General features: G+C 52.1%; 11 protein-coding genes across 14 annotated transcripts; 4 read left to right on the forward strand and 7 right to left on the reverse strand.

The window, feature by feature from the left end:
- Positions 1–9: 9 nt before the first annotated feature.
- Positions 10–1,726, forward strand: J3458_002128 (uncharacterized protein). The gene has a single exon (XM_007814562.2). The coding sequence runs from the start codon at positions 339–341 to the stop codon at positions 1,395–1,397; it is 1,059 nt and encodes a 352-aa protein (XP_007812753.1). The 5' UTR covers positions 10–338; the 3' UTR covers positions 1,398–1,726.
- Positions 1,727–4,050, reverse strand: PPH1 (Serine/threonine-protein phosphatase PP2A catalytic subunit). The gene is made up of 4 exons (XM_066117137.1): positions 3,431–4,050; positions 3,185–3,226; positions 3,008–3,113; positions 1,727–2,934 (listed from the first exon to the last, which is right to left on the reverse strand). The coding sequence occupies exons 1-4, from the start codon at positions 3,584–3,586 to the stop codon at positions 2,378–2,380; spliced, it is 861 nt and encodes a 286-aa protein (XP_065979027.1). The 5' UTR covers positions 3,587–4,050; the 3' UTR covers positions 1,727–2,377.
- A 212-nt stretch (positions 4,051–4,262) lies between these two features.
- On the reverse strand, positions 4,263–6,775 carry EXO84 (exocyst complex component exo84). Of its 2 annotated transcripts, XM_007814560.2 has the most exons (3): positions 6,386–6,726; positions 4,842–6,313; positions 4,263–4,777 (listed from the first exon to the last, which is right to left on the reverse strand). In XM_007814560.2, the coding sequence occupies exons 1-3, from the start codon at positions 6,575–6,577 to the stop codon at positions 4,411–4,413; spliced, it is 2,031 nt and encodes a 676-aa protein (XP_007812751.1). In that variant the 5' UTR covers positions 6,578–6,726; the 3' UTR covers positions 4,263–4,410. The 2 variants fall into 2 exon arrangements, with proteins under 2 accessions (XP_007812751.1, XP_065979028.1); XM_066117138.1 differs by having other exon boundaries at positions 4,263–6,313; positions 6,386–6,775.
- Positions 6,776–7,222: 447 nt separating this feature from the next.
- Positions 7,223–8,017, forward strand: TOM20 (mitochondrial import receptor subunit tom20; the record flags this gene model as incomplete). Its single annotated transcript, XM_066117139.1, has 4 exons — positions 7,223–7,283; positions 7,395–7,640; positions 7,734–7,834; positions 7,904–8,017. The coding sequence occupies 4 exons, from the start codon at positions 7,223–7,225 to the stop codon at positions 8,015–8,017; spliced, it is 522 nt and encodes a 173-aa protein (XP_065979029.1).
- YPO7 (Fe-S oxidoreductase) lies at positions 7,642–10,962 on the reverse strand. Its single transcript, XM_066117140.1, has 2 exons — positions 10,859–10,962; positions 7,642–10,804 (listed from the first exon to the last, which is right to left on the reverse strand). Exons 1-2 carry the CDS (start codon positions 10,929–10,931, stop codon positions 8,499–8,501), a joined length of 2,379 nt encoding a protein of 792 aa, XP_065979030.1. The 5' UTR covers positions 10,932–10,962; the 3' UTR covers positions 7,642–8,498.
- Positions 10,963–11,193: 231 nt separating this feature from the next.
- Positions 11,194–14,957, reverse strand: J3458_002133 (uncharacterized protein). 3 transcript variants are annotated; one of them, XM_066117143.1, is made up of 10 exons: positions 14,231–14,768; positions 14,093–14,178; positions 13,935–14,027; positions 13,459–13,881; positions 13,285–13,404; positions 12,836–13,218; positions 12,508–12,780; positions 12,349–12,450; positions 11,664–12,295; positions 11,194–11,613 (listed from the first exon to the last, which is right to left on the reverse strand). In XM_066117143.1, exons 1-10 carry the CDS (start codon positions 14,532–14,534, stop codon positions 11,384–11,386), a joined length of 2,646 nt encoding a protein of 881 aa, XP_065979033.1. In that variant the 5' UTR covers positions 14,535–14,768; the 3' UTR covers positions 11,194–11,383. The 3 variants fall into 3 exon arrangements, with proteins under 3 accessions (XP_065979033.1, XP_065979032.1, XP_065979031.1); XM_066117142.1 differs by having other exon boundaries at positions 12,836–13,404; positions 14,093–14,957; XM_066117141.1 differs by having other exon boundaries at positions 12,836–13,404; positions 13,459–14,027.
- A 346-nt stretch (positions 14,958–15,303) lies between these two features.
- Positions 15,304–16,092, reverse strand: J3458_002134 (uncharacterized protein; the record flags this gene model as incomplete). The annotated part of the gene is made up of 3 exons (XM_066117144.1): positions 15,304–15,425; positions 15,494–15,746; positions 15,814–16,092. 3 exons carry the CDS (start codon positions 16,090–16,092, stop codon positions 15,304–15,306), a joined length of 654 nt encoding a protein of 217 aa, XP_065979034.1.
- A 1,536-nt stretch (positions 16,093–17,628) lies between these two features.
- SSU1_1 (Plasma membrane sulfite pump involved in sulfite metabolism) lies at positions 17,629–19,823 on the forward strand. The gene is made up of 3 exons (XM_007814556.2): positions 17,629–18,345; positions 18,468–19,192; positions 19,276–19,823. The coding sequence occupies exons 1-3, from the start codon at positions 18,066–18,068 to the stop codon at positions 19,423–19,425; spliced, it is 1,155 nt and encodes a 384-aa protein (XP_007812747.2). The 5' UTR covers positions 17,629–18,065; the 3' UTR covers positions 19,426–19,823.
- Positions 19,824–22,187, reverse strand: NCA2 (Nuclear control of ATPase protein 2). The gene is made up of 2 exons (XM_007814555.2): positions 22,017–22,187; positions 19,824–21,945 (listed from the first exon to the last, which is right to left on the reverse strand). The coding sequence occupies exons 1-2, from the start codon at positions 22,031–22,033 to the stop codon at positions 19,947–19,949; spliced, it is 2,016 nt and encodes a 671-aa protein (XP_007812746.2). The 5' UTR covers positions 22,034–22,187; the 3' UTR covers positions 19,824–19,946.
- Positions 22,188–23,143: 956 nt separating this feature from the next.
- Positions 23,144–24,785, forward strand: J3458_002137 (uncharacterized protein). Its single transcript, XM_007814554.2, has 3 exons — positions 23,144–23,307; positions 23,395–23,500; positions 23,599–24,785. The coding sequence occupies exons 1-3, from the start codon at positions 23,297–23,299 to the stop codon at positions 24,397–24,399; spliced, it is 918 nt and encodes a 305-aa protein (XP_007812745.2). The 5' UTR covers positions 23,144–23,296; the 3' UTR covers positions 24,400–24,785.
- Positions 24,750–25,902, reverse strand: J3458_002138 (uncharacterized protein). The gene is made up of 3 exons (XM_007814553.2): positions 25,335–25,902; positions 25,206–25,268; positions 24,750–25,145 (listed from the first exon to the last, which is right to left on the reverse strand). Exons 1-3 carry the CDS (start codon positions 25,563–25,565, stop codon positions 24,939–24,941), a joined length of 501 nt encoding a protein of 166 aa, XP_007812744.1. The 5' UTR covers positions 25,566–25,902; the 3' UTR covers positions 24,750–24,938.
- Positions 25,903–25,955: the final 53 nt, after the last annotated feature.

Consider the following 25,955-nt stretch of genomic DNA (forward strand, 5'->3'; position numbering starts at 1 on the left):
AATTTGACATTGCGCTTGTGCTCCCTAACGCTGAGACAGTCTCGCGGCCCGCCCTGGCCATGCTTTCTGTGATATTTTTATCGCGGGTTCTGTTTGCTGGCCCTAGTCTAGCGGACATGAGGATGTGGTACTTATACCTGACTGCTCCCTCCCACGCTTCCCGTCTACATGATGCATTCCAGCTGCATGAACGGGGTAGAACATGATGACAGCCAGCGCCGCCTCACCAACTGCCCAACACAAGGCCGGCAGATGAACTATACGCAAATGACATTACACACATAGTGTCAGTTCAGCCATCGCCACAGGGGACTCGGTCCATCCAACAGCTCCAGGAAATGGTACCCTCCAACCCCCGCCCCCATCAAGCCACCAACAACACCAAGAACCACCGTCGTCACCATCACCACCATTACAAAATTGCTAACCCTCCTCCGCAGGGGCCCCCCTACCCCCCTCGGGGCGCCAGCCTCGGCGGCACGCCCACAAACTCGGTCGACACGCCCCTCTCGTCCGTCTTCATCGCCCTCTTCGTCGCCTCGGCGGCCCTCAACATGACCATCTTCCAACGCAACCGCCGCCGCGGGCACAAGTTTGTCCTCTCGGCCCTCCTCTTCGGCTTCTCCATGGCCCGCATCAGCGCCAATGTCATGCGCATCGTCTGGGCCAACTACCCGCACGACGTGCCCGTCGCCATCGCCGCCACCATCCTCGCCAACGCCGGCGTGCTGCTCCTCTTCGTCGTCAACCTGGTGCTCTCGCAGCGCATCCTGCGCGCCCACCACCCTCGCACCGGCTGGAGCAGGCCCGCCTCCCTGGCCTTCGTGCTCCTGTACGCCGCCGTCGCCGCCCTGCTCGTCATGGTCGTCGTCTCCACCGTCTACGGCTTCTACACCCTCGACGCCCGCGCCCGCTCGCAGCTGCGCGACATCCAGCTCTTCGCCGTCACCCTCCTCGCCGTCCTCGCCTTCCTTCCCGTCCCCGTCGTCGCCCTCGCCGTGCTGCTGCCGCGCCGCGGCCGGCCCATCGACCACTTTGGCAAAAGGGGCGGCATGCGGTCCCGCGTCCTCCTCGTGCTCTTCACCGCGGCCCTGCTGGCCTTTGCCGCCGGCTTCCGCGCGGGAGTCGCCTACGTGCAGCGGCCCGCGAGCAACCCGGCCTGGTTCCACCACAAGGCCGCCTACTATTGCGTCAACTACACCATCGAGGCCGTCGTCGTCTTCACCTATGCCCTGAGCAGGTTCGATCTGCGGTTCCACGTGCCCAATGGCGCGAGCAAGCCGGGCCACTACTCCAACCGAGTGGAGGGGGAGGCCGGCGACGCGGCTGCCGACGGGGAACGGCCGAGGACCGAGACGGATGAGGAGGAGAAGGACACACGGGAACACACGGTGTAGATGAATAAAACGGGGGGTTGCGGCTGAGCATATCACAGACACAACGTACATGATTTTTTGTTTCTCCTCATGCATTTAGCGACCATGGTAGAAAGGGGTTCGCAAGACACGGAACATAATTTAGCACATAATAATTACCTCTGCTCTTTGACGAGCAATGAGACTCCTAGCAAAACCCGGCTACACCACGTAGATTTTCCTACACACCACCTCATAAACACTCACTTTCGTCACAACACGGCGAGGGAACAATTACCCAGAACCACAGTAAAATATACCGACAGAGCCATCACAGTAACAGACAGAGCCATTGTTTTTTCGGGGCGGGCATGTCCTCGGCAACTTTAACAACTCTGTATTTTTCTCTTCTTTCTTCTTTTGTATTTCCTCCCCTTCCGGTCTTTTGACTCTATCAAGGACCGTGCGGATCTACCACGGCAGAATCCGGCATCATCAAGCTGCCACAGGGCATCACATTGTAGCCCTATCCCACATGCATGAAATCCATGAAATCTTGTCATGGCGGCGTTTCCCCGTCCCGTAGATTGTGGCATCAAAATTAATAATACATCTCCGGGACACTCAGTTGCACCTGCTCCACCTCGTCTATTGTTTCCACAACATGAACCGGCCAATGCAAATGTATTCCGTGTTTCAAGTAGCGACATGATTAGAGGAAGTAGTCGGGTGTACCTGCATCTAGTTAGCCATGTGTCGTGGCAGAGTAGAATTGGCCACAACGTACGTCTGGAGACCATTGGTTCTCCTGCTCTTGGGCATGGGTCGAATTGCAAGCTGCGCATGATTAGTATCCAGTCCGACCCTACTTGTTTTTTTTCTTTCCTTCGGCAAGATACATACAATGTGTATTTTAAGTGCTCATCAATTTCCATGATGGCTGCTTGGTTGCCACATCGGTAGCAGTAGTTGGGAGCTAATCACATAATCAGTTAACAAAGCAATATTGCAAACGGATCAAATTAAGCTGGAAAAGTCGACGCACCTGAGAAAATAGTCACCACATTCCGGTCCTGTGACCAGTTATAACCTTCCATCACCAGCTGATGGGCTCGCGCAATCAACGTCAGACCGTTGTTATGGTTAAACGCCTCTGAAATATCCTGTCCAAAGGTGTAGCCCGCACCACGAGGGGAAATACCCCAACCACAACGGTCGTCAGGGTCCGACCACAAAAGGTCGCACATGGGGCCTTCGTGGGGAACCTCCTGAATTCGGTCAAGAGCTCTGATGTTATCCAAGGTGTCGATGCTGGGCGACAGACCACCGTGGAGACAAAAGATCTGGTTGTCGATGAGGGCGGTGAGGGGAAGGTAGTCGAAGAGATCTGTGAAGTACTTCCAGACATTGGCGTTGCCGTATTTTCGGAGGCACTCGTCGTAGAAGCCGTAGACTTGGGTAATCTGCCGAGACTCGTGGTTTCCTCGGAGAATGGTGATGCGCTGAGGGTATCGGATCTTGAGGGCTACGAGCAAAGTGACCGTCTCGACCGAGTAGTAGCCTCTGTCAACGTAATCACCTAGATGGAAGTTGGCATTTGAGAAACCAAAGAAGGGAATTTTGAGGCCTTGGCGGCAGGCAAAAATACTCACCCATGAAGAGGTAGTTTGTGTCTGGATTGGGGCCGCCAATCTTGAACAGCTCCATCAAGTCGTGGAACTGACCGTGGATATCACCACAGACTGTGACGGGGCATTTCTAAAGCGATCACGTCAGAACCCATTCCTTGTGCCATCCCTCGCGACATCGTAGAATAAGGCCATACGTACCACTGGCTGGACATTCGATTCTTCCTGTAAAACTTCTCGTGCCTATTGTGTTGCAAAACGAATCACCATCAGCAAAAAAAAGGAGGTTCCAGTGAAGCCGTCTGGCCTGGATCGACGAGACCAGGACGAGACTAAGAAGAGTACGGCCTCGAGCATGAACAGAGGGTTCGGCAGGATGGAGGTCAAACACTGGACAAGGCGAAAGACCATGACCAGCACCTCTTTAAATTCTTCGATGTTGCTCACCTTGTCGCAGAGTCTCTGGACATCAGCCTCGGCTAGCTGCTTGCAGTTCATCAAACTCTCGATCCAGCCGTCGAGCGTGGGGATGGTGGCAGGCTCGTTGGCGACGGGTGACACATCGGCGGGCGCCCTGCCGACGTCCTCCATGTTGGTATCCATGATTCTACGATGCGGCTCTGCTCGAGGTGCCGCGTGTCGAGAGTTGCGGGTTGATCAGGGTGGGAGAAATGACGTTGAGGTCACGGCTGGGTCGCAATCGGTGGGGCAGCGAGGCAGGGAGAAAGACTCGAATGCTCAGACCAGACGGCGGTTGCTGGCAGCAGAGGGAGGGGCGAAGGACGCTGTGGACGAGTTCGAGTGGGCAAGGACCGTGAGGGTCTGAAGCGTGATGCGATAGCCGCAGATAGAGCTGTGAAGCGGTTCGTCAATGGGGGAATTTCGTTTGCCTCTTGGTGTGTTCGTGGGAGTTGTCGCGCGGACGGGCAGGGATGGTGCAAAACAGTGGGAGATGGAAGTCGTTTGGTTGTCGGTGGTCAGACATGGCAGCCAAGCAGGAGGGGGCGCTTTCTCCAGCTTTGACCCAGCTTGGCTCGCAGCCTCAGCAGTGTCAGCACAAGGCTGGGTGGGTCCACACGCCTTCCCCTTGAGCTTGCCGCCGCCAAGCAAATCCAGGCTACCCTGTACCAAAAAGCCCCCGGAAACCGGATGAAACAGCCTTCCAGATGCGGGCTGATGATGGCCAGGGGCGAGCATAAACGCCACACTGGAAGTTGGTTGAGACATTGTACCATGCCAGTGTGTGTATACTTGTCCATACATCTCAACAAAGACTTTGTGTCCCCGAGTGTACATGTACATCCACTAACACGCCTCCTCTTTGACCAAATTGAACACAGCATTCTCGTCACCATTGCTCACTGGAGGTCATACTCATGCCATTGTCTACTATTGACAATCCAATCAACGCCGTGCAATCAACAAGACTAAGCTAGTCCTAGCCCAACAGGAGAAGGTCCCGCCACCTCGGCAGCCGTCTTGGCAGATAGTCCACCGTCTTGTCCTACCAAGTTCCTAAAATCCAGCCCAACATCCGACAGCTTTTGGGCATGTTCCTTGGCCCTATCCATACACTGTGTCCAAACCTGTCCACCACGCTCGGTACTACTCAGTTGTCGAGACAGAATCACATTGAACGCTTCCACCTCCTCCTTGGCCCACTTCACGCAGGCACTCATCATTGGAGGAGGGAAGCAGCTCTGGAACGTCTGGACCGTGTTGTGGATAATGGTAAAGTACACAAAGGACAACTGCCAAATGTACAAGTGGAGATCGCCTTGGAAAATGCACTGTCTACAGGCTCGTTAGCGCCTCGGTTCGAAAAGGGAAAAAAATATGTACAAGAAAGCATCTTTACCTGGCCCTCTTGCGGATAAGCCCCGTGCGGGCATTAAGGTAAGCGTCTCGGGCTCTGTCATCAAAGCCAAGAATAGTCAGCCAGCCAACTCTCTCTTTAGTCTTTATTTGCGACTTGTGGGTTGACTCCAGCTCCCGAATAATAAGGGCAGCAAGTCTACCGCATCGCTCCTCGACCTTGAAGTTAATAAAGTCTTGCGCAACCAAATTGCTTCGGAGGCCGCGGGCGAGGCTCTTGAGCTTTTCCACGCGGGCAACAGCAGGTTCGAATTTCTGAAGGGCAATGTCAATGTCCAGCTCATCCATCTGACCCTCGACCCATCGAAGATTCTGTTGTTTGCCATCAACTTCGATTAGCATGTCCTTGATATCTGACAATGTCTCCAAAAGTTCCGTCTTCTGCAATAGGCCGGGATCTCTAGACGCAAAGTAGTTTATAGTCTCCCTGGCCTTATTATTGGCTTCCATCTCTGACCGCAGACCCTTTCGCAGCTCCTCAACCGCCTTTCGCACATTTAGAAGCAATGTCTTCTTCTCGTCACCTTCAGGTTTCTCTGTTCGATAGATGAAAGACTCTTGACCCCCACCCCGGATCATGATGGCGTCGGCAAGTTTGTTCCTGCCTCCAGATGATTCGGCTGTCCCAGGCATGTCTACGACCTCAATGTCCAGAAGAGACCAGCAGCGGTCAGCCACCAGTTTGATCATTGGACCACGAGCATCGGCGGGTGCGTCAACTTTTCTCTTCTTGCGGGACGCAACGAGAAGGTGGTCGTTGAGTAGGAAGATTTGCATGGCTCGTCGAGATTTGTATGTGGCGTTATCCAGCTCCACCCAGGAACCGGCATTCTGGACAACGTGACGACCAACAGCATTGGGCAGAAACTTTTGTGAGCCCTCCACATTCTTATACAAGGCCTGCATTTGCGAATTCCACAACGCGCTTCTATCGGCAACGGAGCTTCGCTTGTCTCGCTTGCTCATGCCCGAGGGGCCACTGCCAGGTATGGTAGCCGGCTCGTCACTCTTTATGGAGGCGGCTCGAAGGGCAGTTGTGTTGGTCTTGAGCTCTGCCATCAAGTTTCGCAGCGCCCGCATTTCGCCCTTTAGCTTCTCGGCCTCCTTACTAATCTTGATGAACTGGGTACGATTCTGCAGTAGGTTCTGCTGCAAATCTGTGGCAGCACGGTCCTTGAGCTTGCGAAGAGAGGCTTCAAAATCACGGATTTGGTCATCGGTGGCGTCTCCCAACACAGCTGACACGTACTGATCAGGGACGAGATTGGGGTCTCGAAGGGCCTTGATGTCGATTACTGGCGCTGCACCTGCTCGTGACGGCGGGGGTCTCTGAGCTTCCCTCTTATCATATTGGGCAATAGGAGGCACTGCCGGCAGTGGAGGAGCCGAGGGGTCGAAATCTGTGGGCAGGTTGTTGAACCGGGTAGAGTATCGTTGTTTTACTAGATCAGACGTCTGCGCAAGTCAGTCCACAGTTCATCCAACATGTTGTAGAGTCAATGGCAAGTATGTCAAAGCAAACAGTACCTTTCCACCTGCCATAGGCGGCGGTCGCAGCCGCGGTCTAGGAACTGCCTCAGGAACTGGAGGTGGCGCTCCTCCAAGCGGGCTGTCCTGTGGCATAGGACTTGATATCTGCCTGGGGGCGCTGATGGTTGGGCGAGATGGTCTGCGCTTCTTCCCGCTGCGAAGCGATATCTTACTGCGTTCTTCCGACATGATGGGCAGCTGCACAGAGTAGTCACGCGGTGGTATAAAGAATCGAAAAGAGACAAAGTGCCAGCTCTCCCCCACGGCGGGTGATGGGTGAGGTCGTAGTTAACAGGAGATGGTGGTTGTGTCCGAGGTGGAGTGAGTTGGAGTGAGTTGGAGACGCTAGATGTCCCAGATGTCCCACACGTTCAAATACTGGTTGGCTGGCGCAGATGTCTGGTTGGTGTTACCGCCAATGAGCTTCCAATGCCAGTGGCAGCTCCTGGCAGCTCCCACTGAGGCCGGCGTTCTTCCGGCGCGCGGAATCGATGATCCGGAATCTGCAGGCCACTCAACTACCTACTGAATGGAGGATGCAGGCGACTCGGTAGCCCGGGGCTGATGTCGTCAAAAAAAAAAATCGGTTCGGCCTCTGATTGACGGCACGGCTTAGAGCTGCAGACCAGACGTCTATCGACTTTGACCACTCCCTTACTTGGCAAACCCCAATCCAATCCACCCATCTGCAGAACAATCTTGAGCAACGGCTTTTCTACCCATCGTCTATTCGACCACCTATTGTCGGTCCTGAGACTCGCCACTTCTTTTTCTACTCCATCACAAGCTTTGGCTCCGTTTAGCTTCAACGGCTTTACATCCCCTTTGGCAAAAATGGTTCAAACGTCAACCGTAGTGACGGCCACCGTCGCAACCGCCGCCACAGCTATCGTCGGTACGTAGCACTGTTTATATTATTACTCTGCATAACATGATATGTCTCCAAAACAGAACTGCAGGACAGAAGTACTGGATTGCTGACAAATGGACTTTTTCTGCTCTATAGCTTATGCCATTTACTTCGACTACCGCCGACGCAGCCAGGCCGAGTTCCGCCGTGACCTGAGAAGAAACGAGCGCCGGCAAGTTCGCGCCGAGAAGGAGGAGGCTGAAGCTTCGACGCGCGCTCAGCGAGATGCCATCAAGGCCCGGGTTGACGAAGCCAAGGAGGAGGGGTTCCCGACTGGTGTCGAGGAGCGCGAGGCCTACTTCAACGAGCAGGTCATGTCCGGGGAGATGCTGAGCTCGGATCGTAAGCTTTTACCCGCCCATCGACAACTTTCCGCGTGCCATTAGTCCTGGATGCCTTCGTTTTCATTGCTTTTCCAAGCTGACATTCATGTAGCATCCAAGGCCGTTGAGTCCGCTCTTGCCTTTTACAAGGGCCTTAAGGTCTACCCTGCCCCTGGTGACCTGATCAAGATCTATGACAGCACCGTCCCCAAGGTACCCATATTCGGTTTCTATTCTCTCGACCAACAAAGGCCGTGGAAATGCCTAACTCCAATTCTGCAGCCTATATTAGACATCCTTGCCGAGATGATCGCATACGACTCCAGCCTCGACATCCGCTCCCGTCCCACCGGCGGCATCAACCTCGGCGATATCCCTAACGTCGGCCTTGACTAATCAGAACTGGCCTTTCACCATGTTTCCCTCGGGACAGGACACCTAAGGCGTGGAGAATTCAGTGGTCAATACTCTGGCCTAATACAATATCGCATACAATCCCTTATTATTCCTTTCACCCCTCGCTGTCACCAACGCCAGGGGTGTTAGGACATTACAAAAAAAAAAAAAAACAGAACAAGATTAAGAATGGACTGAGAAATGGAGGTTTGCGAACTCCTTGTTGTACGATATATAAATTTCGCTCTTCTATCTGCGCATAGAGCCTTGTGTAAACAGATGTTGACGGTATAATAATGCCGCTACGGGGGTGGAAGGCGTCTGGGGGAAGGCCGAGGTAGCGTTTTCCATGAAAATATCATGATCCATAATTCATGCTTCCCAGTGATGTACATCAAGAGCATCAATTTCCTAAGCCTGGTGAACAGTCACCACAGCGAGCCCCTGTACTTTGAACTGAATCTTCAATCAAGCATGCCATTTACCAGCTCTCTGGCGGCGGCGCCTCTCGCACCACAACATTCTCAATCTTTCTCCCTTTCCTATCCACCCGATCGTCTCTCGGATCAAAGCCTCCATTCCCCCACAACGCCCACTCAGGAGTCGGCTCACCCATGTAATCCTCTGGCGTCCAATCGCCATCCGCTCCCCTCTCCTCGAGCAGCTCAAAGAAGCGCTTATAATCAATATGCGTGTGCCACTTGCCATTGACCAAGAACCGCTCGCTGGCAAGCAAAATACAGCAGCTGTGCGCATGTTCAGCGGCAATGCCATACTTTAAGCCCTTGGCCTTGAGTCTCTCCTCGAGGGCCTTGACGAATTCGCAAACTTCCCAGTAAAACGGGACATTGGACATGCTCAACCCGGCGTTGGAAGAGGTCGATGTCCCGCAGTACGTGACGCCCTTGACTTCGACGAAGCAGGGAAGTCCGCGCTCCACGAGCTGTGCGTACCCTTCTGCCTCGTCTTCTACGTTGAAGCCCTTGACGAGGGTGAGGCGGAAGACGGTGCGGTGACGGAATCGCTTTTCTCGGAGAATGTCCAGGCAGCGTTGGAAACGTTCCCAGAAGTCGCGGTGGAGGGGTCTGTCGATTTTGCGGAGGGAATCTTTGTTGGAGGCGTCGATGGAGACGTAGAGCTGGGTGACGGCCTTGAGGGCCGCTAGTTGGTCGGGGTGTTGGGCGTTGCAGACTAGGAATGAGGAGATGTGTTCTGCGTGGAGCATGGCGAGGAATTCGTTGATGTGAGGGTAGAAGATGGGCTCTCCCACTAGTGAGAGTGCACAGTGGCGGATCTTGAGGGCTTCGGCATATCGCTCTGCTCGTACGCCCGGCACGCCGCGCATCATCTTGATTTTCTTGTAGTGGTTCTCTTTAACGCCTTCGAAGATCATCTCGGGGGGGTCAACTACCCAGCGCCACGTGGTGCCGACGGGATTGGTGCCGTGTCGCCAGCAAAAGACACACTTGTTGGAGCAGGATAGAGAAGGCGTCGTCTCCATGCACTGGTGTGAATTGATGCCGTATAGCGAGTACTTATAACAGCTTCCTCGGCCGCGCAAGGCCGACTTTGTCCAGCGACAGATTTTGACACCTGAGTGAGAGCCGACGATGGAGTAGCCTTGTTTGGTGAGGGCAGCATATGTAGGTGAATTCTTGGCGACCATTTCCTTGATAACGGGAGCTGTTGGCGTGCGTTTCTTTGCTGACGATGAACCGTATGAGGTGAAGTCAACTGCGAGTGGCGCTTTCTTGCCATTGGCATTAGCGTTGCCATCAGATGTTCGGAGCATGCGACCCAAGTCCTCTACATCATCTAGAGGTCGAGAAGATTCCTTGTCGTCACCAGATATATCTTGTTCAATCAATACCTCGCCATCATCGTCCTCAGCCACATCCTCCGCATCACTTTCCATGGCATCACCACTTCCAGAAACACCTTCGCCCAGACTTCCGGCGCTTGCAACATGGGCAATAACTTCCTGCACACCCGATGACCACTCCTCAAACCGCTCAGCATGGTCGCTCTTCATATCACCCATGCCGACTGGGTATGCGCGCTTGCGGCCAGTCAACTTGGACATCCACTTATCCAACTCTTTGGCTTGGAAGCAATAGCCGTCTGCCTCATCAGGCCAGCCTTCCTTGTCTCCAAATCCAAAAACGGAGTACCCCAGCAGGGGTGCCAAAGGTGCTGTGTCGATTCTAAAATCATGGTGCGTCTCTTCGAGGTGTTGCAGGAGGGTGTCGTTGATGGTGTCAATGTTGTAACTGGGTATGAGGAATAGGTAGAATAGATAAGCATCCTCGACCGTCTTGGCAGGGCTGACAAAAAAGTCCTCGAAATCGATCTCTGCCAGATCGTGTAGCTCGGGTTTTAGAAACTGGCGCTCCGTCTCGCGAGAGAGCTGACCAACCGATTTTTCCAACGTGCTTGAGTACTGTTGCGCAATCTTCTCCGTCTTGGTCGTGACTGAGGAGAAGAATACCATCGTCTTGATAGGTCGGCTCTTGTCGTGTTCATTCTTTTCCTCCGTTGCTGGCTTTTTGGCAATGCCACCCTTGATTCGCCTAGGTCCGTTTGACTTGGCGATTGGCTTTTCGGAACTCACAGCGCTTGGCGGCTTGTTCGTGCTCGAGGGCTCAATCCTCTTTTCGAATTGTTTCGGCAGCGCCCTCAGCGGTTCTGCTTCTTCTATTTTGTGGATATAAATTCGAATTGCGACGAGCACGACTAGTGCGCAGATGATGATTGGCGTACGGTGGCCATGCCACAATTCGACGATGTCTTTTGGCTCTGTTAGTTGATCAAACGCAACGTTTACAACTTTGCGTCACATACCGTCGAACCTAGCGCCAGCGAGCCCGCCAAATACACCCTGAAGAGGGTCTGTTTTGTCGCAGACTGCAGACATTTTGCCCGCCAGCAGTTACGGGGGAACTGCGCTATGTTGTAGTTGAAGTCTTTCGACACCCAAGAAATTTGGCGGGGAGAAAGAGGTTCCGCCACTGTGGTTGATGCTTATCGATATGTACGCAGCGATTTGAAAGATTGCTGAGTGGCCGAAAGGGCTGTGGTGCTATAGCAGATGCCCCTCTTGAGGGGCTGGGGCGGAGAGGGAAGTTGGTTAGCCCGTAGCTGGTGTAATCCGAGCGAATATCACAAGAGTTACCTGGGTGACAATACATAACTTGTTTTCCGCCGATACTATCGTCAGAGACATGCGTAGTGCATAAAACAGACTCTTCTGAAGCCAATACACTTGTTAAATGTGGGCATATTTGATGTCGCAGGTAAATACTAGCAAATTGCCCGGTCTCGTACATTAATAGCTCTAGGGTACTTGAGCAAACCTGAACAAATCTATCAAGACAACAGTTTCGCAATGTCTGCCATTCTCGTGTCCTTCGTATGCTTGCCTTTCCTCTCTTTTTCCTGGAAGGCCTTAGTTACAAGGTCCCTTTTCTCCTTCTGGATGTCCAGAACCCGCTCTTCGACTGAACCTTCCACAATGAGACGCCAAACCGTTGTCTTTCTGGTCTGGCCAAGACGATGAACTCTGTCGATAGCTTGATCCTCAATTGCTGGTGCCCACCCTAGGTCTTGTTAATTATGGAACGTTAGCCTCAAGAAAAGTGATACTTACAGCTATCAGACAAAATGACAGTATCTGCAGATACAAGATTCAACCCGACGCTGCAAACCGCCAAGCTGGCTAGCATGACACGAGTTTCGGCGTCGTTATCTAGTGCCTGGACTGCACGATCACGTTTCTCCGTGTTCATACTGCCGTCTATGCGGCTATATTTGATCCCGGCGCCATCCAATTGGTTCTGGACAATGTTCAGAAATGACGTCCATTGGGAAAAGATGACCACCTTTGACCCATGCTTATTTAATGTTGCCTGGAGAATCTGCATCATTGCCTCTGTCTTAGAGCTTTGAGTGGTTATATCAAAGTTCTTGTCAAAGGAACCCTCTGCCGCTGGTTCAAGTAGACACTCCTCCGAAAGTTTGTTTCTGCACATTGGGCATTTGTGTTGCAAATGAATAGCTTTTGTGATACAAGTTCGACAGAAAACATGCCCGCAATTTGTTATGACTGGACCAGTGGGAACGTCGAAGCAAATGGAGCAGTCTTCCTGACTCTCTAAATAAAGCCGAAGAGCTTCCTGTAGCAATGCAGTATTCTTCTCATTGAACGGTATAGCTTCTTGGCCTTCGAACAACTCCATCAGCTGGTTTATGCGGTCTTTGCATAGGGTCCAGTGGTTGCAACTTGGATGACTTGTTAGTCTGCGTGAAGTCTCTAACGGAAGATGCGAATTCACCTTTGTCGCAATCTCAAAAGCCGTTCGAGGACGCCTTGGAACTGTCCCTTCTGACCGACTGCCTTGGCCTGGCACTCTGCCAGAGCACCACGTGCCTCCGTACTAAACAATGCGTTAAGACCCTGTGAACTTAAGAAGACGTCGTCATGAGTTACTCACAGTAATGCCTCATATTTCCTTTTCTCTTCGGGGTGGAAAGCGATTCTATGAAGGTATTCCTTTTTTTCGGGTATTTTCAGATCTACAAATTTCATGTCCTTCTTGCGCCGTAGGCAGATATCCTGCATCAGAGCCTGCAGCATAATTTCAGCGCTGGCATCGCCGGAGGCTAATCTCCTCGTAATTCTTGTATTGAAAATTTCTGGATGCTCAATGCCGCCGGTAATATGTAAGAACTTTATGAGAGACTGCAAATCTCTCACAGAGTTGATGCTGGGAAACTAGTTAGTGCCACCGAATTGCTGAGTATTTAGCTATATTAACTTACATCGGGGTTCCAGTCAGTACCCATCGAGATTGGGCATTAATGGCACACGCGGCCAACGCGACTTTAGTTCTCGCATTACGGATTGTGTGCCCCTCATCAAGGACCACACGCTTCCACTGTATGCTTTGTGACAGCAAAACTTGAGGGACATTTGAATCCTTTTCGCGGGCCAACTTGCCGTAGCTGGTGATGACAACGTCAAAGTTCATGAGCTCCTTTGCAGTCATTCTTTTGTCTCCATGGTAGACCAACACGCTCGGTAGATACTCCGGCTTGACATGCCTATCGATCTGTTGTTGCCAATTCGTCATGACACCAACAGGTGCAACTATCAAAGTGGTACCGGAACCTCCTGTCAAAATCAAGCTGAGGATCTGAAGAGTCTTACCAAGACCCATATCGTCGGCTAAAATCCCTCCCGAAAAGAGCTGGGGAGCTGTCGTGCTCACAAAGTCCGTAGCGACATTCCAGTAATGTCCTCTATTGTCTTGTTTCCATAATTGTACTTGGTTGCCTAACTCCTTGGTTGGCAAAGCAGGGTTCTCTTTTGAAGTCATCCATGCTAATCCCTAGTCCAGTGTTAGTGAGGTCATAGGGTTGACATAAGAACCATGCCAACTTACTTGTAGTTGATAGGGCAATAGGGTTGCCTTAAGAGCGGCTGGTTGATCACAGCTGGGCATGTTGCACAAGTACTCTTCATTTGTAGCAAACGTCTTCAGAGCATCTGTCCCATCCCGGAACTCTACTGATTGGCTCTTTTTCAAGATATCCTCCAGAGATATCTCTGGCTCTTCGGGGCCTGCGGAACCCATCCCATACGTGGTTCTTCCCGCCTTCAAGCCCATTATAGCCCTTTGAGCTTCTGACTCCTTTCTCGTCTTGTTGAGCTGAGAAGCCTTCACAAGCTTATCACCTTTGAGTCCTTTTTCGATTCTGGTTCTTTCCAACGGATTACTGGGCCCATAAAAGGAGAGCGTAACGGGGCAGTCGTATTGCCCTTTGGGTCCTGTGAGCTGCGCTTCAAGAAGAATATCTCCGCAGTCCTGTCCCTAAGTGTCAATAACATGGCCCCGAGCAACTGAAAGAGGTGGCATACAAGATACGGGGCGATTTTTTCCACAACTTTGCGTGGCAGATGTCCGATCTGTTGGTACATGACATTGTCAATGCGTATAGCATTGCGGTCATACTAAGGTTGAACGTTAGAGGACCTGGAAAAACTTGCTACATATGGCTTAACTTCCTGGAACTAACCTGATTTTCAGGTTCTCTGCGACAGAGAACAGCTTCACCTGTTGATGCATGACCCCTGTAGTATTGAATTCCAACAATTTTGGTTTCTAATGCCCAGTGTAAGGGTTTGATTGTTGAACGAAATTAGAGCGTTCTTACCAAACGTGCCGTACAGCTCTCTGGCTGGCCCTTCGTCGTCCTGAGTCAAATTTAAAACTTCACGCTCGTAATCAGCCATCTGAGACGTCGTAAGAGGCTGAGTGGAAGAAAGAGAGGACCGGCCATTCTGCGATCCAGGACCTGGTAAATTGCCTGCTCCATTTGACAAAGTATTGTAAACAAATGTTCCACCCACGCCAGTGGAAGACGGTACGGGAGCAGCCGATTGACGTTTGGCCTGTCGACCTGAATCATCGCCAGTGAGGTCTACTACATTCAAGCCTCGTTCTCTGGGACCTGGCATCGTGGCTGTGCTTGAATATTGGGTTAGGCTCGAATGTTATTGCGACTAGAAGTTTGGAAGTTGGTTGGCAAATCAGATACTTAAGACGATATCGTTGGCAGCGTTCATAGAGTGAAAACAGCAAGATCAAGTTGTAACAAGTACAAAAAGTGAAAATTTCCGGAAACACTGCTTGACACCTGTCAATGCACTCGTAATTCACAATGGAACAGCTGCTAATAGCACCACTCAATTGACACTCCTGATTTTGCCTAGCGCGATCCCTGGACTCACAAACGCGACTGAAGCTGACACGAGATCACGTGATGAGAAAACTAGCCAGCAGACAAACCCGCGTAGGCTGTCGGTCGATCCACAAGAACCTATTCAGGACTAGCGGCAATCACGCAATCGATGAGCCAGCCCGAAGGGAAGGGTATGAAGAGCAACGACATCTCATCAACCGCTTCTTTCTCTCCCAACTTCACTCCGCACTCATTTTGGGACTATGGCAGCATTCTAAGAACTGGAAGCTTTCATTGCATACCCTAATGTCATGCTATCACTACACAAAGACGTCGCTAACTGGAACTCACACCAAAATGCCCTGACCCCACAGCAGCCACCAAGGGAGCGTGGGACCGACTGTCAGAGCTGAATGGCCTCGAATGGGCAAAGAGCAGAGAAGAAGAAGGGAAAAAAAATGAAACGCTGGACACGCTAAAGAACAGACATATGTCGACATGAGAACATATTTGCACAGAGCGACCTTATCCCTTCCCTTGATCCCTTACTTCTTGATCAGACGACCGTACGCTGAGTAGTAATGGCATCCAGGCACATGGCTGCTCTTGCCAGTCTTCTCGTCGAAGATGTGGCATCCCTCTTTGGCTACGTTAGGTGGAGTGTACACTGGCAAAGTTGCTAGTTAGTTTTCTGACAAGCGTCGCATGAGGGATTGAGCGTGAGCGAGGACGTACAGTGCAATGAGACAGCAAAGTCGCTGCCTCTATTGGATACACGGTGCAAACCAAGTTCGTCGGCCATGTAAGTGACACCATTTTCTTTATATGTCTTCTCGGATATGACCTGCATGGGTCCTTGTTCATCACCGTCTTCAGGAAAGGCGTAGCGGGTTTCAGTTAGACTGCCGCGCAGGATCTTCATCAGGCAATGAGCATTGCCGTGATCATGGATCGGACTCCCTTTTCCGGGGGACCATACGAGAACCAACTATACATGCGAGCAATCAGTCATGTGTTCGGGAAGGCACAGTCATCATCAGGCAGCGACGACTTACCAGGTTGCTCTTGCCATTCCCCTCGTCGACGAGATTGCGGGTATATCCCCGACTGGCATCACCATAGGCATACTTGGACCATTCCATGGGATTACTATCATAGTTGATCATGAGATCAGTCAACGAACCTACGTCCACATCATCCGAGGTCAGTCCTGATGAAGGGCCAAGGACCTTCTTCATCGCCAGGACGAGTTCCTCGAACTTGTCGACCTGTGGGAACGTCGCAGCAGACTTGCTGTTGATGGAGAGGGCTCTGGAGATGACGTCGATGGCCATGATTGATTGCTCTAACGATGAGTGATTGATGACACGTCGAGGGGATGTGGACTCAAAGATGCTTTTGTGCACTATCTGATGATGGGCAACAACGGGAAAAGGACAGCACGTCGACAAAGCATTCGGCGTTTGCTATCAGTGGAGAGGGGGAAAACGCCGACCCCCTACCGTGAGTCTGCCAAGGTCACCTGAGTGTCTGGGTAGTGTCGGCGGATATTATCACCGGCGTCAGACGGTGGGGTATTGTGTCCAAAACATTTTCGTCCGGCCACCCACGAATAGCCAAAAAGAGCAGGAATGGCTTCAATCGACGTGGGAAACCTTGAGGGCTGATGGGTTGCGACGACGACGGTGCGATATGGTTGGTCACCTGCAAAAACGAAAAGTGGGCACCCCCGCCTGAATGGCAGTGTTGAGATGCGCTCAAGTGCATGAGGCACGGATACTGGAGGAAACAGACAGTAGGGGCTGCAAGAGCCAAAACGGGCCACCGAAATGTGCAGCGAGTAAGTATTTTACGCGACGTGAATCGTTAAAAGGGTTTCGTAGGCTATAATTACACATATAGAGTATTCTGCAGCTGTCGGGTGAGTTTTAGACGACATCTGATTTTTCCTTCAAACTCTAAAGTTTTGGTGCCGCCAGTGTGAAATTAAGCTCATGGCATAGGCAGCCCAATGACTCAAGTGGCCGCCAAAAAAAAAAGTGGACAGAACTCGTGTCGAGTAACAGTTTTTCTAGGTACTAGTACTCCGTACTTGCTCCCAGTCAGTTGGTCACAGTGACGACGCTGAGCCACGCCCGAAGAGCGCTGAAAACGGGTCGAATGGGCGGGAATTCGGCACTAAGCGTGCCCTGAAGACGGCACCTGGGCACTTGGGCCAGTGTATCGTGAGGCAGTGGACGACAGCCGGTCTGGAAGGAGCGGTGGGCAAACACCTGGCGGACCGCCATCCACCGACAGCCGTCTTGCCGTACTGTACGGGGTACAACTTGAGAACACGATTCACTGCGGCATCCCTTTGAGTGTGTGCCTGGGCGATCCGAGTGGGACGGCCTTTTATTATTCCCGCTGCCACGGCTAGCATTTCCGGCACTGATTATTATTAGTCACATCTCGGGGGCCGCTTCGGAGCAGAGTGGGCATCCGCCCGACTTTGGAAAGTGGCTCTTGCATGCCGCGGAAATACAGTTTTGCTCATGATGGTCTGGTCTCCCTGGTGTAACAAAGGATCAATTGATCACTGACGCGAGAAGCACTCAGCACTCCGACAGCCCAGCATGGACCAGACAGCCGACAGGAACCCGGCACAGTCACACAGGGCGATGCAGGACGCACGAATCCCCGGTCTCCTTTTTGGGCTTCGTTGGTCTGGCTTTCCGGTACCTACGGCGACCCGAGTAGGGCCAGCTGGCCGCAGGAAACGGCACCTGGAGGAGGGGGCACCCCCAGGCTTGGCGCTACACACAGGCACCAGTGACTCCCTCCGGTCGGCTTGGACGGAGGCGTCAAGTTTTCTGCTGTAGAAACATTGAGGCCATCGGCCGTTTAAAAAGACGGCCCAGTCCACATCACGTTCAGATTCGCTTCTGCCCCGGTTGCCGTCCGTATTTTGAATCCCTGCTGAACAGATTGCTTTGGAGAGAGACAAGGCATTGCTTGTCCTTGGCGCGATACTTGCGATATCTGCGACACCTGCCCAGCCACCATGCCGGATGGGCTCTCGTACTTGTCGTCGGAAAACTCGACCTGTGCAATGAGCACCAATGACGTGGCCGACCACAACACCAGCGACATGGAAGACAGCGGGCCTGCGGGAGCCTCGCCGCTTGAAGAGACGCCGTGTCAGAAGAGAGCGAGGGAGTTGCAGGAACGGGGATGGCGGCGCATCATTCGCAACTTTACGCCTTCGTGAGTCCCGTCGCCGTTATGCAGGCCTCGTTGTTCCTCCGTACAGCAATTGGTACCGGTCATGAAAGAGACGTGGGAAACTAACCATTGTTCCTATCATAGATGGTTTGCAGTCAACATGGGGACTGGCATTGTTTCCATCCTCCTCCACAACCTGCCATACAACGGCCATTGGCTCCAGTTCATAAGTTACATCTTCTTCGGCCTCAACATCCTCCTCTTCGTAGCCTTCTCATGCATGTCCCTGGCGCGATATATCGTCTATCCCGACATATGGCGGGCCATGATTTCGCATCCAGGACAGTCGTTGTTCCTTGGTTGTTTCCCAATGGGTTTTGCCAGTATGTCTCAGTGTCCCCATGATCCAACCATATCACACCACCAACTTGAGGTGATATCCCGGCACCTTTTTTTTTCTCCTTGTTTTTCTTTCTTACGCAACATGCTGACTTTGCCCAAACAGCCATCATCAACATGATGATATTCAGCTGCGCACAATGGGGCGACTGGCTCGTCTACCTCGCCTGGGCATTCTGGTGGATAGACGTGCTCCTCTCCATGGCCACCGCCATCACCATGCCCTTCATCGTCATGCACCGCCATAAACCGGGCCTGAGCAACACCACTGCCGCCCTGCTGCTCCCCATTGTCCCGACAGTCGTTGCCGCCGCCACGGGGGGCATCGTCGCAGAGGCGCTGCCCAACCACGGACACGCATTCACCACTCTCATTGCCTCGTACATCCTCTGGGGCATGGGCGAGTGTCTGTCCGCCTGCGTCCTGGCCCTCTACTTCCACCGGCTGACCATCCACTCCCTCCCGCCCAAGGAGGTCATCGTGTCCGTCTTTCTGCCCGTCGGGCCCCTCGGCCAAGGCGGCTTTGGCATCCAGCAGCTCGGCAAAGTAGCCGTGAAGCTGCTCCCGGCAACACCAGCCTTCAAAGCAGCCGGCGTGGACGTCGCGCGCGGTGCCGAAATCCTATACGTCCTAGGCGTATTCACAGGCTTGGTCTTGTGGGGGTTCGCGCTTGTGTGGGTGTGCTTCGCGCTCATCAGCCTGGCGACGATTCGTGATTTCCCCTTCAACATGGGCTGGTGGGGGTTTACCTTCCCGTTGGGCGTGTGGGCGACGTGTACGAGCATGCTGGCGATTAACTTGGATAGTGAATTCTTCAAGGTTGCCACGACGGTGAGTTTGCCGCTGCTTCCAAGTGAATGTGCCGCAGTTCTTCAAGTGTTGTTGCATATGCAGTCTGCTGACTCGGGCAATAGATCATTTCCCTGTCCGTGCTTCTTCTCTGGATGATGGTTGCCAGCAGGACGCTTCGTCTAGCCGTCAGAGGCGACTTGTTCCTCGCCCCCTGTCTTAAGGAACTCAAGGAGAAGGAAGAACGGGAAGGAGACGCTGGTGAAAGAGTATGAGGGTTTGTGTCTTTAAAAGGAGTACAGGATTTGGGATCTCGGGTTATTCATACGACACCTCGGCTGTACATATGTGAGGTTCGATTTGCATCAGAGCGTCCGCATAGCGATATGTTTTTTTTTTTTCTTTTTTAACGAGATGAGACATCTGGAGTTTTGGCAGAGCATGGTTGAATAAAGTCAAGGCGAATTATCAAAAGCACCATGGGGAATAATCTGGGGAGATAATAATCTATCTACAAGCGGGCAATCTATTTTTACAAGCCACGATGGGACCCCCAAATGAAAATAGAATTCGAGCTGATAAGACAAACTACAGTGGTTGGCCGGTGTTGCGCGACAAGATAGCAACTCCAATGACGAGGGATTTCGCAACTCCGCGGTAACAAGTCAAATTGAACACTGTATGCATTTTCTTGTTACTGTACCTAATCTGCCTTAAAAGTTCCACCTGAAGCGCTATGCCATGCATGTGTGATTGTGTAAATCCATGAAGAAAGAAAAGACGTACAGCCATGTCCTCATTTGAGCCATCTAGCATACGCCCATCGGATTCGCTCCAGTGCCTTGGTCTGCACTTGTATGCCCTTGATATTGGCCAGATCGTCAAGATCTTCCAAAAACTCCTTTTCGATATCCCGAGGCATCAAGTTGCTTGCGTAACTGCGGAGTATGTGTACCTCACATAGCAGCAAGCCGTGGTCCTTGTATGATAAAACATTGTTCTCTGTCGGCCTGGCTTCCGATAGTATTCTGTCGATGTTCCGCAAGATTCGCACAGCCCTGCCTGACTTCTTATCTCGTCGCAAGCCGCTTCTTCCTCCAAATATGCCCCGTAGATACTGAAGCACACCAATTGACACCAAAACTCCTGGCGTCAAGCCCACAAAGCCAAACACTAGCTCTTGGCTCTTCAGAAGAGAGTCAATGCCGGTCATAGCCACTTCCAAATCGACCTTAGTCTTTTGCACCTGAATTAGCAGCGACCGGACCAGGTCGCCACGAACTGCACCGACAAAAGGGCTGCGAAGGTCTTGTTCGTACGCTCTCAGCACAGGAGTCACATCCCCTTCGGCAACCTTGTTTCGAATTTCGGCAAGTTGAATCTCCGTGATGGAGGAATTTCCTTCAAAAGCAAAGTGCGGTTTATCCTTCGCAAAGTCGACCACCATTCGTTCCAAACTTTCGCGGTCGGCTTTCAGACTATCTCGGCTCATGATGGCAATGTCACTTGTCGAGTCATGGCGGATAGTCTTGATGACCTTTGTCGTTGGCTGCACAACCCAGTTGAACCAAAAGTCCCGGATTGTACCGCCAAGGTTCGTAATCCAGTTGATGATTTCGTCTTGACGGTTGATCAGAATGCGCAAAACAGTAGTAGATGACAAGACCCCCACCACTGTTGGAAGCCAATATCTGATGAGTTGTGACGGTCGGCCATTCTCCCTAGCAAGACTCTGCATGTTGTTGAAATGATCCGGAAGGGTCTTGTCTATTATGCGCAAGAGTCGACGAGACAACACAGCCGGGCGGTCCAGCGTGACACTCTCTTCCAAGTGTACGGACAGCTCGGGGTCTTCTTCTACACCGGCGAAGACTTTATCTTCGAAGTCATGAATGTTCACGTCCAGGGTACAGACTTCCTTCAACACCACATCCATCAATGCAACGCTGCGCTCAACCACGCCTTTGAGATCATGACTGTCATGCATGTCTGCCTTGTCATCGTCATGACCAAACTGAAGCCCCTCGTCCATCAACACCCCAAGTCCGCTAGCTGTGATTTCTCGCAGCTTACGGAGATGAGCTTGCTTTCGACGAGCCTCCGACCGACAGAACGCCACGGGTGAGAGGACCTTCCGTTGGATGTTGGCAAAGGAGCGCTCCCGAATAGCGTCGCGCACAATTCCATAAAACTGACGCCATTGCTGCGATACGCCGGCAGCAGTAGAGTCGACAAATTCAGCGGGCGAGTCTCTGACGGACAGAGACTGCAAGCGCATCTTGCTTGCGCCGTATACTTCTAGGGTCCATGCCCAAAACCGAACTGGCGACGTCTGGACAGTATAAAGACTGCTGTAGGTGTACGAGTTCAGCACACCCGACCAATACCAAATATCGTCGTTGAGTGGAATAATTTGATCCAGCAGGGAGTTGAGAATGGCGCCGTATATGTGGACGGTGGCTTTGGTTACCAGCAGCCATTCAATCTCGTCCTCGTAAGCAGTCTTGGCCACTGGTCGTTCTGTTTGTTCAAGCTGCTTGATGTCATGCGGTTGCAAAGATGGCAGCCCGGACTGCGCGAGGAGTGCCTTGACACGATACAGTGGAAGCACAGAATCGGAAGCAGAAGTGGCACTTAGGGACTGGACAATCCGAAGCAACTCATCCAACCTTGGAGAAGCGAACGCATCAGCAGTGACGAATGCACGCTCTTCTACATCAGACCGACCATCATCCGATGCGGCTTCTGATATTACTGGCAACCGATCCAGATAGGCATCCAGACGGCGTACTTGGCTAGGAACCAACAAAGGTCAGCCAACACGGGACCAAGGAGAACAGACAGCAAAGGGGGTACTTGTACTTACTCAGACACCAGTGACATGGTACAGGACACCGACGATGAAGAGAAGATGAGGCCCGTCAGCCGGAAACGAATGCCCTGGTGTGCGGCTAGGCTTGCAACGAGGCCGGGGGGCTAGTGCCAGACTGACAGAGCCTCAATCGGCATGGATCGAACCGACCAAGCGGGAAATCTGATGATTCTGAAAGATGGTGTGGGGGAGCGAATCAGGAACAAAGTAGAGGTCAGTCAGCCACGGTGATTACAGTTCGCAGGCTCATCACACCATGCGTGGAGTGGCCGGGACGACGAGCAGCCGACGAGGAACGATTATTGCTTTGTTTATTACTGAAAATGGCTGGGGCGGAAGAAACACAAAGCTGACTTGGAAGTGCATGACCAAGAAAGGTCCCGTCAGATTGGTTGGCAGTCGCGTGGGGCTCCAGCCCGACGACCCTCGTGTTCGGATTCGAAGCAGCGAGGGGGAATGGGGCCAAGGAGCAAGAACGTTTGAGGCATTCAGCAGAAACAAACAAAGACGGCGTTGTCAGAGAGAGAGACGTCTTCCTCAAACAATTCGGACCACAGTTGGATTGAGTAAGTTGATGACTTGATGCTCTGGTGAAGTCAGCATCAACAATCGTATGAATGAGATCATCGTCCATCCCAAATGGAGAACAACAGGCAAGCAGGCAAATTGGGTGGCAACGGTGCGTATTCGTATTTTGCATCAAGTCTTATCGATACCGCCAGGTGACAGCTGGTTGGGTCCCGGAAAACGGGAAGCACTTGCTGGAGGTGGCACCATTCTCGAGCCACCCAACCAGCTGTGTTGAGAAAGTCTGCGCGTTCTCGTGCAGTCGGTTCCTCACAAGCCGACAGAATGGCCATGCTCCATTGGGGGGATCATGTGCGATCTAGCACGGGTGGTACCTCCCAAGTACCAGGTTGTGCATCTGTCGCTCTAGCCACGACCAAAGGTACCTAGCCGGGTCCTCAAAGAACTTCTGTGGGTGGCGATTCCACTGATCGTCCCCTGAGAATCTACGCTAATCAGGCCAGAAATGAACGGGGAGCAAAAATACTTACATTACACATGAACCGCGATAAAATCTCCCTCGTCCCCCACTGTCGCAGTTCTTCAGTTCAATCGACCATCTCTCTTCCTTGTGTGTCACTGTCTGTTTTTCTTCTCATACATCTCTTGCGCATTGTTGGTTTCGCGCATACCCCTCATTCAGTATCCTGCTCTTTTTTTAATATCCTGCTTTTCGCGAGACACGCTCTGTCTCGTCTATCGTCCCTATGGACCTGGTGTGAGTTCTGGCCGTCCCTCAACATGACCCCTTTTTTTGTCGAAAATGGCAGACCACGGCGATGCTAACACGGGTTTAATTTCGCAGCAACACCACCGTTGGCGCCCTGAATCAGACTCAGGATTACTTCAGTGTCTTCGAGGAGGTTTCCAAGTACAATGTTAACCTCAACTATTTCGAGCGTCTCTGGGCAGTACGTTTTCTCGTCACCGCGTCTCACTGCCTTTCCCCGGCATTTTGACATCTTTATGACCCATTGTCCGGCGAATACGATTGCTAACCAACTGATAGGCGTGGTACTTATACATGCAGAACGATACCCTCGCGACCGGCATCATGAGCTTCGTCATGCACGAGCTTGTCTACTTCGGCCGCTGTCTACCCTTTATGCTCATGGACAAAATTCCCTACTTCCACAAGTACAAGATCCAAAGCCAGAAGATTCCGACCCTGAAGGAACAGTGGGATTGTGCCGCCATTGTCCTCATCAGCCACTTCACCGCCGAGCTTCCTCAGATTTGGGTGTTCCATCCCATTGCTACCTACTTTGGCATGGATTACGGCGTGCCATTCCCGTCTTTCCTGAAGATGGCCATCCAGATTTCTATCCTTTTCGTCATGGAGGATGCCTGGCACTACTGGTTCCACCGAGCTCTTCACTACGGACCTCTCTACAAGGCTATTCACAAGATGCACCACACCTATTCTGCTCCATTCGGCCTGGCTGCTGAGTACGCTTCGCCTATTGAGACTATGCTCCTCGGCATGGGGGTCGTTGGTTCTCCTATTATTTTGCTCTCCGTCACCGGTGACCTTCACCTCGTCACCATGTATGTCTGGATCGTCCTTCGTCTCTTTCAAGCCATCGATGCCCACAGCGGCTATGACTTCCCCTGGAGCTTGCGCCACATCCTGCCCTTCTGGGCCGGTGCCGATCACCACGACATGCACCACGAGAAGTTCATTGGAAACTACGCCTCCAGCTTCCGCTGGTGGGACTTTTTTCTGGACACCGAGGCCGGTCCCGAGGCCAACAAGAGGCGCCGTGAGCGAAAGCTCAAGGCTATCAAGGACGCCAAGAAGGAGAATTAACTGTACAATTTGCCAAATGTCGGTAGAATTTGCAGTTTTTCTTTCTCCTACCAAATTCTCAACGATGATAATATACGTTCAACGAGCTGGTAAGGACGGCATCTCTTGGGAGAGATGGCGCATAGCAGGAGAAGAGAGACCTCGAAAAGAGACGTCGAAATAAAACTATAGATTAACGGTCATGCATATCATGCGGCCCACGCCAGTCTAAAGGCGTTCGCCATGGCGTTTTTGGGAAGTTGCGGACTGAGTATGGCATTACATGATTTATTGTATATATAAGATTTTGTTGTGGCATGCCCACGGGAGCCCTTTGATGAAACTAGTTAATAATTCTTACTCAGCCGTTCATTTGATTGGTTTGGCGGCCGCTTGAACAACATTGGAGCAAGTGTGTTTACAACATTGCGTAGATGCAACACGAATTCGGACGGCATAATCTACGGTGCCATTACTGTTCGTACAAGGGATTATACGGCCTCCAACTGTATCAAGTATCATGCATCCAACTGATTCCCTTCGCTACGTTTACACGACCATCACTTCTCTTTCCTCGGCATGCAGCAATCCCCCGAAGCAGAGGAAGCCTTGTCCGCAAGCCCCTTCACCTCACAACTCGCAGGCTCCGGGACCAGTTCCCCAAAGTCCTTAGCAAGGGCATCACATATCCCAGCCAATCTGACATCCTTCTCCGACAACCCCAGGGGATTATGCGTCGTCCACCGAATAAACGTAGTATTATAGACCTGGGCCCCGTCCCATCAGACCGGAATCTCTCACGGAAGCAACATCAGGAAAACGCGTACATTTGACCATTCGGGATGGTGGTTCTTAAGTTTACACTGCAACGACACGGCAGTCATGAAATCCTACATCAAAATTGTTTTCAGCCATTGGTCCGGGTTTTTAGCACTCGCGGCTACAGCACGGCATACCCATGTCTTGGCAAACGTCTTGAACTTGAAGCTTCGTTCTAGGGCCTTTCCCTCGGAAGATAGCGTCCATTGGCCCCCGGATGAAGTTAGGAGCGGCGCGAGTGCTGATGCGGCGGAGGTCTCGTCGGTGCCGGGCGAGAACCTGGGCTGCATTGTGGAGTATTTTGCGGAGGGGTGGATGCGCGAGAGAACGGTGCGGGAGAGTGTTGTTCCTCGTGGTGGGCGGGACATGATATCGATGGGTTGGTTTGTCTAGGATGTCGGGGTTGATGTGGTGCGGTTCAAGTTTGAAAGTTGAGACGGCTGGTGGAGGGAGGGAGCTACCATTATGAGAGCTTCAGGGTCCCGCACACGTCGTCTATCTCATTTATTGCTCCTGGAGTTGGCGCACAATATATGGCCATGACGAAGATGTACCAAATTGTAACAAAAAGAAGCCTGAATGTCCATCTCATTCGGTAAATTGGTTTAGAGGAAACTGCTGAATGTACACAATGGTCTCGATCTCGGCAGCTGTACCCGCCTCCGCCACCTACTTTAAGGAGCCTACACGGCTCGCCAAACTCACAGGGAAGAAAGAAAGCGACCGTAGCAAAAGATATATATTTACCTATAGCTTTT

The sequence above is a fragment of the Metarhizium acridum genome (genome assembly GCF_019434415.1).
Source record: "Metarhizium acridum strain ARSEF 324 chromosome Unknown scaffold_1, whole genome shotgun sequence".
Taxonomy (NCBI): domain Eukaryota; kingdom Fungi; phylum Ascomycota; class Sordariomycetes; order Hypocreales; family Clavicipitaceae; genus Metarhizium; species Metarhizium acridum.